Source organism: Echiichthys vipera, assembly GCF_963691815.1.
Source record: "Echiichthys vipera genome assembly, chromosome: 13".
In the NCBI taxonomy this organism is placed as follows: domain Eukaryota; kingdom Metazoa; phylum Chordata; class Actinopteri; order Perciformes; family Trachinidae; genus Echiichthys; species Echiichthys vipera.
The window spans coordinates 4,081,990-4,094,056 of record NC_139838.1 but is presented as its reverse complement, the minus strand read 5'-3'; the positions used below and the strand labels follow the sequence as shown (position 1 = coordinate 4,094,056).

General features: G+C 40.1%; 1 protein-coding gene across 1 annotated transcript in view; it reads right to left on the bottom strand.

Annotated features, from left to right (window-relative positions):
• Window positions 1–2,026: 2,026 nt before the first annotated feature.
• The window catches only part of thsd7aa (thrombospondin, type I, domain containing 7Aa), a gene marked incomplete at both ends in the record, with an annotated part of 202,579 nt that continues 192,538 nt past the window's right edge, over window positions 2,027–12,067 (bottom strand). Inside the window, 4 exons of the mRNA XM_083925993.1 lie at window positions 2,027–2,033; window positions 2,262–2,453; window positions 4,363–4,450; window positions 6,548–6,761. Coding sequence (XP_083782119.1) covers window positions 2,027–2,033; window positions 2,262–2,453; window positions 4,363–4,450; window positions 6,548–6,761 — 501 coding nt within the window. The remainder of the gene's footprint in view (window positions 2,034–2,261; window positions 2,454–4,362; window positions 4,451–6,547; window positions 6,762–12,067) is intronic.

Genomic DNA, 12,067 nt, shown 5'->3' with positions numbered 1-12,067 from the left:
TTAGCGGGGCCGTTTGCACATGTACGAGCACGAGCGTGCGCACGTGTACGAGCACGAGCACGAGCCCTACGGCAGTAGCGTTATGTCCGCCTGTTCGGACATGTAAATAGAAGGACAGACCATGCACGGACATTTAACAACAACAACAATGGCGGTGAAAGGTTCACGTTGATGTGATGCGGAGGTGGAGTGTTTACTGCAGATTTGGTCGGATGAAAATATTCAATAACAGTCGACAAGACGCACAAAAACTCAGAGGTCTGTGGAAAGATTTGTAAACAAAGCCACACACACGCGATCAATGAGTGTGACGTGTTACGGCGTGATGGTGTATGGACAGCACGAAGCATTGGCCGGCCCTGGCACTGTTAGTACAAACGGGGCTGGGGCGCAGGGGGAGAGCGAGGGGGGACAAGTACCCTAAAGCCCGGGTCGCGGTGCGGAAGGACAGTGTGAGTACGCCCTAAGAATACTGAAACAATGAAATGTCCAGCCCAGAGTCCAGATCTAAACCCCATAGAGAATCTCTGGAAAATCCTCAGCAACAAAGTAATGTCTAAGAAACTCACTACAGTCACTGAACTGTGGAAGAGACTGAAGAAGAATGGACCAAGATCAAACCAGAGCAGTGTGAGAAACTAGTGATGTCCTGTGGGCGCAGATGTGCTGAAGTCATTCAAAGCTGTGGCCTCTACACTTCCTGTTCATTTTTGAATCCTATAAAAGAAAACATTGTTGAAATCCTCTCTTCTGACACAATGGTTACTGTTCTCTAATTTAGATCACTGTTTTTTCACAAAATAAAGGTATTTGTTGAAGTGCCTTGGTTATTTAAAAAAACATGTTAGTACAGCAGTGGTATAGCCACAGCTGATATCCTATCAAATTCTAAACAGTAAAAAATAACAATATTTCAGAATAAATTGTTTATTAATAATGTGTTCTCTAATTTTGATCTCCATGTTTATATCTAAAGAGAGAGAGCCCAGGCTGGAATCAAACCCACAATGATCATCTCTTTCTTTAACCCCTTGACTTGCACCGCCCTGCTGACCTTTTGTCTTTCTGAGGCTGTAGCAGGCTCAGGCTCATGCATGTAGATGAAGTAAGGAATATATTGGTATCAACCATGCGACACTAGCCTGTTGGGAATGGGAGGTGAGCTGAATAATGCTCCATAGTTAGGCCAAAGTTTGTCAACGTTAAGCTGTAATGGCCATTTCCAAAGAGGTCCCTTGACCTCTGACCTCAATATATCTGTAAAGAAGTGGGTTCTATGTGTACCCACAAGTCTCCCCTTTACAGACATGACACCTTTATGATAATGGACAGATTGGGGCAAAAACATGCAGTTTTTCTCCTGAAGTATCAATGTGTTATTTTGTCCTATTCTAAAATGGAGTATTTGAATATTTTTGTATACTGGTGTCCATAAATAGTGTTGAATGTAAGCTGTGTTTTTGATACCAAATCCCTGCATGGATTTTTCTATTCGACCATTGACCATTTGTATTAATTCTTTGTACGTAAAAAACGGTTAAATTTAGCACCAAATCTGTGAAACAAATGGTATCAACCCAAACATTGGGAGACTTTAGTGAGCATGGGAATGGGAATCATTGACTTAAATCATAATGAACCCTTATACATATTTACAGTTTTCTTTGAATTAATTAATTTTTATTTTTGATATCTAACAAGAAGAAAGTGACACACAGTGCTGCGCTGCATCTCAGATTAGTCATCACGTTCCATCTTTCAGATGATGTTCCACTTCGATGGGGCAGCTACTCTTAACCTGTGGACTCCCCCTGAACATCCCCTGTCCCCCACCCTCATCCCTCTGGATAAAGTGGGCAGCCAGTCATGGGTAAAAAAAAAAAAGAAATGTAAAATAAAATAAAATAAATGTAAAAAAAAAAATTCTGCCCTTATTACCTATTTAGTAATGCTTAGTAGAAGAACCTTGTATAAAATATGCCGTTATGTGTGTTTGATGAAAGCTGGATGGCTCACCTCCAGTAAATTATCCACTGAAAGGAGTGAACAGGCACTGGATGTTTTTGGGCACAAATGAATATCAGGCACAGTGAGTAACTGGAGTGAGGTGAGGCCCTGACTAAGTGATGAGAGTTTCAAAGTGAGGTGTTGGGGGTGGCGGTGACTGCTGCTGTGGTTGTTGTGAGGGTGGAAGATGTGCCTCATATTGCTGCTGCTGCTGCTGCTGCTGCTGCTGCTGCTGCTGCTGCTGCTGCTGCTGCTGCTGCTGCTGCTGCTGCTGCTGCGGCTGCTGCTGCTGCTGTTGGAGGTGGATGTGCTGCTGTAGCTGGTCTTGCTCTAGTTTCTGGCAGGCAGGACAGGTGTAAGGCACTGTGTAGTTGTTTGGGTCCATCCAGTAAACCCCATCTGAGGGGGACTTGGAGCCTGACTTGCAGCAAAGGCAACAACCACAACTAAGCAGGGAGAATGAGGATGAACGTGAAGAGAGAAAAACAAGAAATGAAGGGACAAATGATGCGGGAGCTCAAAGTTCAAATGAAAAATGACATGAACTGAATATATGAATAAGCAGTGATGTAATGGAGGATACACAGAATTGACGCAATGATCAAAATAAATTATTAAAGCTGAGGCGATTTAAGGAAAATTTAAAGGATTAATGTGCTCTGGAGTCTAAGGAAGATATTAATGATTTTATAGAACATGTTTGGGTTTCTAAACATCTTCATTACACATCTTTGTCACACATCATTCAGGTTTGCACTTAAGTGAGCAGGTTTGACAAACTGTCTTTCTGACCTGATGATTATAACCCTGATGAGGAAAACTCAGAGGTTTAGATTCCAGAACAGCTAATAAGGGTCAAGTCAATCAGCTCAGTATGTTCACTCTGACTTGGCTGCTTTAATCCAGAGGATTAACATTATTGCATCATATTCAGCGCTGTCCACTTGACTCCAACAACTCAGTGTGTATTTTTTGGAATGGGTCTAAAATCTGGTTGGGACATTTTTCAGACTATTGGTGTGTCAGATTAATGGGCCATCAGAGAAACCAGGACACCAACTGGGTGGATGACATTTGTTAGTTTTTAGTTGTTCATTTATTTTGCTAGCTAAACAGAGATACAGTTCACCTCAACACATCTTAACGTTAGCCGAACTTTACTGGCTACTTTTAAGATACAGGATTGTGTTTGTTATCTTCGCTGGTGTGGGATGAATGGGAGACATTTACTTTGAGGCAGAATGTTATGGGCAGGTTTTAGAGAAATACTGTCCTATATTGGAAAATTAGGATTTAGTATTGTAGTTCAATAAAGTTGGGTTATTTGTAAGAGATATGCTTAAAAAATGATGCTCAAAGCAAATGCAACCATCCATTTCATAGCCCTCGTTAATAACTTCCTGTTAAAAATGTGACGCTTCTAACCCGATAATCTCAGTTACATCACTATCACATTATCAGGGTTATTTTCTTAGACTTAACTTAGACTAAGCTGCATAATACAGTATATACCCAGTTAGTAGTATGTTAGTTTAGTAGCAAGTTTATAGATGTTGATGATTTCTGCACTTTTTGTAAAATTGTGATGTATCGGAGAAGTGAAGAAGATAATGTTCTTGAATGCTTGATGAACTTTGTTATCCAATATGCAAAAAATTCTTTATTCACAAACAAAAATTTGCAAAATCAGTATCTAAATTTGCTCCTTTCTTCCTGGAACTGAGCTCTTTGCTTAAATCAGTAATACCTTACTGAGTCATTATGAAAAGTTTTCCCCTGAAATCCTTATCTATTTCTATCTGTTTATTTATCTTAGTTAGTTTTATTTATTTGTTGTTTTTTTGTTTGTTTTTTGGTACTATATCTTGTATTTATTTATTAATTATGTCACCAATGTGCCATTTATTGTTAACCTTGTATTTTTGTTCATTTAAATTGTTCAATAAAAAAATAAATAAAACTTAGACTAAGCTGTTTAGGACTCCCCATGATGAGTCAATGGAGCGTCATGTGTAAAATTGCTGAAACACTCCTCTAAGTAATACAATATATAAACAATACAGTAGTTCACTAATACAATATTAGTAAACAATACATTGGAATTTTTGTCATTTAATGTTTTAGTTCTTCACTTGATGCATATTTATTATATCAAAGTGGAGATACCCACTGAGACCACACCGATGCTTCATCAGAAACTGTTTTCTTCAAACAATGTGTCTGTTCTTCATTGTGATCTCCATTACATCACTGAATGTAGATGAATGATGACATGAACAATCACTGATGTGATAACAGAAGCAGAAGGTCATGGTCGAGACAGACACTGATAACATGTAAGAGCGGCTACGTTACCATGCTAAGTATGTCATGGAGATTATGAAGACGAGCAGAACAAACGCTCCTGCTGCTACTCCATACACCCAGGTCTTCAGCTTTCCATCTGCACAGAGAACCACACACACACACACACACACACACACACACACACACACACACACACACACACACACACACACACACACACACACACACACACACACACACACACACACACACACACACACACACACACACATTACTGAAATACACTGTAGGGATACACTGGATGACACTCACTTCCTTGTCTGAGGCAGAAGGGGGCAGTAGAGTCATACATATTGTTTTGCTCCCCTTCACTGAGGAAATAACAGTTGGTCACTGGGTCATCAGTGTAACACACACACACAGACACACACACACACACACACACACACACACCCATACATACACAGATCAACCACACAGCCCTTTTAAAGTGTTATTCCGGCATAAAATCATCCCATGGTCTTTTTCAGCACTTGCACACATCAAATAAGCCATCAAGACGGTTAACGGAGAAATCCGGTAAAGTCGCTAATAGCGGGACATGGCTAACACTGATTAGCTCGGGGCAGTACGGTGAAGGTATTAAAACATCTTTTTTAACCACTAATACTGCTCAAAATAACACCAAACCTCTGCAGCAGCATGAGAAGAGTCCCTACACAGAAAACAAAGCACCAATGGACTCCTTCCTTTTGGATTGACTTTGGTAATCCTCTTGAATGGATTTTACTATGAGAGGAGCTGGTACAGGGGCCAGTTGGTAAGTCTTTAAAACACTAACTACGTTGTTGGTGATTAGTTTTCTGTGTAGGGACTCTTCTCATGCTACTGCAGAGGTTTGTTGTTATTTTGAGCAGAATTGATGGTTTGAATGCCTTCACAGTTCTACCCTGAGCTAAACAATGTTAGCCGGCTGTTAGCGACTGTCAGCTACTCTTCAGAATATTTCTGTTAATTGTTCATACACGAAAGTCTCGATGACTTATTTGATGTAAGGGCTGAAAAAAAGACCATGGGATGATTTTACACCGGAATTACACTTTGACACCACAGTGAAATGTGTTGTAGAACTGGAACACCTTCATCTATAAATATGCTGTGTTAACGAGAACAGATAAATATGAGCATGCTCATCACACACTGTCACATGTATGTGCTGCACATGAGCCTTAGTTCTAGAAGTAGCAACTTATTTCAGTTTGCACTCTTATGATGTGAACGTCTGATTAGAAACTATTAAAATAACCTTATAGCTGTTAATGTGCATTCTATTTTAATTCCAATTTTTATTCCTCTTCCTTGTTTCAAACAGATTTTCTTTTTTTTCCACCTTTCTTATCCTTTTTTCTTCTCTTCCCTTCCTTCTTTATTCCTTCTTGCTGCTTTCTTCCGCACCCATTTTCCTGTTTCCATCCTTTCCCACTTCATGCTTTCTTCCTATTTTTATTGCTGTTTTTCTTATTTACTTTCCATCCTTTGTCTTCTTTTATTTTTCCTTCTTCTTATTTTCCATTCCTTCTCCATATTTTTTTTTACTCCCCTTGAACCTTTATCCTTGTTTTTCTTCCTTCCCCACCTTCATTCATTCTTGGGGCTTTTTTCCTTCCCCTTTTTCTGTTGTTTCTGTTGTTCTTCCTGTTCCTGCCTCCATTCCTTGCTCCTTCTCTTTTCCTTTTCACACCCCTATCTTTATTCTTCCCTCCCTTTTTTCTTCTTCCATATTTGTTCCTCTCTTGTATTATTATTCTGGATCGTCTTCCTTTTCCCCTCTTTATTCCTTAATTAATTTCCCCTTTCTTTTCTTCCTTCCCCTTCATTCCTTGCTCTTTCATTTCTTCCTTTTGATTATTCTGTTTCCCATTCTTTCTTCTTTCATTCATCATTTCCTTTCTGTCAAAGGACCTCCTGGCATTTATTAGCCCCTTCCACTCCTCCTTTTATAGCTTAGTAAGCAATAATTTTGTGTTCTCAGCACTCACACACAGCACAGGATGCATTAATATGAATGTATTGTTTTAAGTGATTTTCTTTCTCTCTGTATGTTCTGCTACTGTTTCTGTGTGTGCAATGGTTTCTTCTGCACAACATGAGACTCCACCATTTACTCATTACAATACTTTTTCCATCTCAAAAAAGTCTTCATACAACATGATAAAAACAGCAGTTGTGTTACCTGGGCTGAAGGGCTGCAGGAACCAGGTGCGTCCCGCCCTGCCTGGCGTGCTAGCTGCAGGCTGGGTGGGGTTGAAGGCTCGGATGGTCTTGACATCGGCCCTGTTGTCGCCTGCGGTGGGGATCTCCAGCACCGGGATGACTGTACACTGGTCCAACAGGCCGTCAGACGTCATCACTTCAGTGTAGCCCTCCTCACAGCCACACACTCCGGCCTGACAATGGAAGGAGGAAAGGTGAACTCAATGACATGGACAAATCAGTGACCATATACCACAAACACCAGTCATGAAACACTGCAGCCCTCTTTGATTTAGTGATGTGACAGCACAGCACACTTACTAATGGATCCTATTTCCCCAAACACGATTGTAAAACTCAACACATTTTTAATATCTTGAAAAAATCGAAGTAAAAACCAGTATGTTTTTAAAGTAGGATCCTTTACTAAATATCTTTGGCTTGTGACCATTTAAGCAAAACAAGTACAACTACTCCACTGACATGTCACAGGCTGGGCTGGACTGGCCATCTGGCAGATTGGCGCAGAAAGGCAAGAATGTGTTTAGCACTGAGTGACACAGTGGGAAGAGTAGTGGTGTAATGATGGATGATTTGGAGTTAATCTTTTCCGATTTTTCCAAAAAAGAACAAATGATACTGTGGGTTTTTTAAATCAATCAATCAATCAATCAATCAATCAAACTTTATTCATCCCGGAGGGGAAACATGAAGTGTTTGTTTGTCACAATATAATTGAAGTTATGTTATTACTCACTGTGTATGTACAGAAGTTAAATAAAAATTATTTAGAATGCTTCCACATTATTATTAATTTAACACAGATAGAATAATTAAATTATGTTACAGTTAAGCTCCGGGTTAAAAGGCATCTGGCACAGGAGGTGAAAAGCTAGAGAGTAGGGAGTGTTCTTTCAACAGGAACTGGCTGATCATTGGTGGAATAGTGTGACCAGGGGCGGAGGATTCATCTCGTGAACGAATGAGAGCCATTCTAAAGCCTGAACCAGGGACTGCCTCAGTAACATTCTGAACCAATCACAACAACCCAATGAACTTTACTGCTGTATAAATTATTTTGTGAAGGGAGAGGGCTCTACGCTCTTTCTAGCTCATTGGTTGCAGCAACAGTTTGTCTGAAAGCCAGGATGACTGTGATTTCTGACCCCAGAGAGACCGCTTGGCCAAGCAGAATATTTTGCTGTTTTTATAATAAACTCGTTAAACTTTAAGAAGCAGTATGGCTTTTCTTGAGTAAGAACATGACAATACTAAAAAAGTTAGACTATGTAGCAACTTTTCAGTATTGGTTGAAATTGCCTGAGAAGAAGCAACTGTGCACAGTTAAAACAGGAAGTACCATGACATTGACACAATAAAGTGAAGCAGGAAAAGTACAAATTGGTGCAAACAAATTCACCAGAATGCAGGAAACTCAAACTGTCATGGGGGAGGTCCCCCTTTGTCCCCAAAACAACAATAACAAAAAATCCCCAAATCAATCATGGTGGCCGGTCAGGGCCAAAATGAAAGATCATTTTTCCCAGTCCAGCCGTGGTCATAGATTGTTCATTTCATTAACAATAAAATAACATCTTCATTATGACCTTTATTCCAAGAATAAGATAAGACGATGATGAGATGCTGCCATTTAACACTTAAGCTCTTTGTTAACCAAAGTTCAATGCAATGCAACATGAGTGACGGCTTGTGTACAAGCAATACAAACAAAACATGAATAAGAAACAAATGCAAGAAAATAAGCCTACACAGGCTACATAAACAAGAATGGATGAAGGGAAACCACAGGGGGAGAAAAGATTCTGAAGAAAATCCTGAGTAACTTACTGACAAACCAGCTCTTCAGTAACCCCTCTGCCTTCTTACTCACAGAATGCCATTCTACTTTACGTTCAGATATCTGTATCTTTCATTAGATTCACATAAAATGTAAAAGTATAATTCATCATATCAGACAACACACACCATACATACCAATAAACAATAACTGGGCTTTATTTTTACTGGTACGTCTCTTATAAAGTACCTGTGTTGATGTGCGGTCATTACAACTTTCTCCCCCTTTTCTTGATTTTCCTACACATTCCCAAATTTGCTAATACCTTCTATCTCTCAACTATGTAAACTGAAAGTTTCTGGCCAAAATTACACATTTTATTTGCAAATACTTCCATTTACATATATATATATATATAATCTATATCATTACAAAATGGACAATCAAATACAATACCCAGCTAATAACATGAACTGGTCCAACCTTAGTTTGTACTGTATGCCTGTGTTGATACTTTACACAGATACAGTTTGTGCAAAAAAGGCAAGGAAGCAGATCACAGCCTGAACTGTATTCTTTTCTCCAGAGATGATTTTTACTAGAGATAACCAACTCTGCTCCACTGTTTTGAGACGCTCTGCTGAAATACCGTTAAAAATAAACATTTTATACTTGTGTGCCCATGAACTGCTCTTTATACTCAAAAACCTTTATCGTCCTGCATTAGATTTTTCCATGTCATTCTTTTTCTTTGCTCTAACAGTCATAATCAAGGTTTCAACCTACAGTTTTGTTTCCTCTCTTTTCAAACTCAGAAATGCTGAATCCTGTAAATAAAAATAAATATACGAGCAGCCAGAAAACTTGTGAGTAGAAATGACTTCAAAACACAATAAAGAGTTGGAATACAGGGTGATTTCTATCAGTTGTGAACAGATATTTTTCTTTTCAACACAGTTATTCTAACAGAGTTTTGTGTCTTTGTATGAAATCCGAGCTAACTGTTTTGAAAAGGAGAATGTGTGAAACAAATGAATAAGTGTGATCACGTTTGCAAGAGAAGACTTACGGTGTGCTGAGAAAGAGATGATGAAGATCAAGTGGATGCCAGTTTCATTAGACATGCCTTAGCATTCGAGAAAAACCTGCCTCTGCATTTAGCTGTTATGTCATCTTTACTCTTCCACCATGACACACATGTGCAAACTGTCACTAATTAAACAGGCTAAACTACCGAACAAATAGTCAAATATTCTTAGTGAACAACCAAATCCTGTTCCACTGACGCATTCTAAGTGGGGTACAGCCCTTTCATCTGCACTAGGCCTTTTACAAGGCTGTTCAGAGTCACACTTAGAAAACACAGCTAGCCTCGAGGATTAGGTATTTAGAAATGAGACCCTGATCTGCTGGCAAACAACGTATACAGCTGTGTTAAAGTGAAAATTCCGGCTTAGAATCATTCCAGGGTGTTTTTCGACAAATAAATACATCAAATAAGCCATTGAGACCAATTTTTTTCGTGTAACAACTATTAACAGGGATATTATGGGGAGTCGCTAACAGTTGTATGTGGCTAACAGAGCAGCTGGTACCGGGGCCAGTAGGTAAGTTTTTCAAAACACTCTTTTATATAAACTCTGGGTTCACTAACTACGTTTTTGATGCTTCATTTTATGTGTAGTGACTCTTGCTACTGCAGAGGTTTGGTCTTATTTTGAGCAGTATCTGTATGATTAGTGGTTAAAAAGACGTTTTAATGCCTTCATCTTAATCCCCCGAGCTCATCAGTGCCACGTAATATCTCCGTTAGTAATTGTCTCAATGGAAATACATACAGTATATGCATCTTTAGCATATCATAGAGTACCTGATGAAGCTATGCTCATCATAAAATCAGCTCAATGACCGCACTGCAGTCTGATGCTGTTGTCTGTTCTGTCAGGAAGGGTGTGTGTTTGACTGTGTTGGGTGAAACCACCCCTCCTCCACATCTCTCTCTCTCTCTCTCTCTCTCTCTCTCTCTCTCTCTCTCTCTCTCTCTCTCTCTCTCTCTCTCTCTCTCTCTCTCTCTCTCTCTCTCTCTCTCTCTCTCTCTCTCTCTCTCTCTCTCTCTCTCTCTCTCTCTCTCTCTCTCTCTCTCTCTCTCTCTCTCTCTCTCTCTCCCTCCTCCTGGCTCTGTTCATCACCCTGCAGGGCTGCAGGGGGTCCCCAGCTCCCAAACAATCTCTGGAGGATAATCGGCTCCAAATATCCCTGCCATACAAACAGTGCGCCCAACAGCACACAGAGCAGGAAACGGGGGAATGATCATTTTCATCTCCTCTGAGGCAAACAAAGGAAGAGAAGTGTTGTTCGTCAGCATGTTATCATTTCATATATATATATATATATATATATATATATATATATATATATATAAATGGGTTCAGTCTCTGGAGGGTGCTGCTGTAATGTTCATACATACACAGTATAAACTCACACATACTCCTCTCATTCTCCAGACATGTAGCTTCGTTCCAGCAACCGCAGCTCTGAATCATACAACCACATGCTAAAACAAACACAGTTCATCTTCTCTACTGTGGTGTTAAGTGCCTTGTGGCGTATATATCTGAGCTGTAAAAAAACTCACTCTCTATGAAAACTACAATACTTTTTCAGTTTGACGAAAATAGTTCTTCTAAACATTAATCAAGCATTCTTAGTCAGCAACATTTGTTTGATCATATTCACTGAAACCAACACTCTGCTCCGATAGAACAACATAAATCATCCGGTTTTAGAAAAGAAAACGTGCCTCTACGTGCACCTAGAGCTTGTTGTTGGTTTGCAAAAATCCACCGCACCCATATCACCCTGTGCACTCAGCATGGTTCACAGTTTGTGCACACGCCACAGGTCCCACCTCCCCCCTCATGTTCATTACAATATCACAGGCACACGTCTCAGGCTAGACAGACGCTAAATGATGTTAGCAGTTGCTATTTATGAGTAAGTTAGCCAGCCAGCCTCTATGTAGCGTGTACTCCATGCTGTTAATTGATGAGAGAAGACACAGGCGCATTCACAGGAATCTGGTGCATGCGCACTGATGATCACTTGATTGCAGGGAGGGGAGGAGCTCGGTGGCAGAGGGGGAGGGGCGTGAGAGTTGTAAAACATGTCAACATGTTCTGCCAGGCTTGCCGACTGCAGCTTTAATCTGGGCCCTCTCACTTTGTTTTTGATTTTCCAATGGGCGTTATGAATGGATAGATAGACATGGCGGTGCTTCCTCAATGGAAAACAATGGCCGGGTCCCAAACTCTCAAATTACAGCTAAACAATAACTAAAATGTGTTTCTGAAAACGTTTTACGTGAGAAATAGGACACACGGTAACAGAATATATTTGACCAGCGCTGCCTAGTTTGACGGTTTGATCTGAATTATGTGAGCCTGAAAAACTGCACTGTTTAGACCTGTCAGTCATCGTCTTAAACCTGTCCGTTATGAGATAAACAATGATTTCCCTGTCATTCCTCAAGCTACTCGAAATCTGTACGTACCTGCTTTGAGTGAGTCTCCGGAGGCTAATGTTAGCTGTGAGCTGTATGCTTCAGGACCATCTCCACATCTTAGTTCTCAGCAGTCTTTGTGTTGTTGATGCATGGATAGTAAACTGACTTGATGGACGCACGTGTTGCTGTCTTGACTCAGC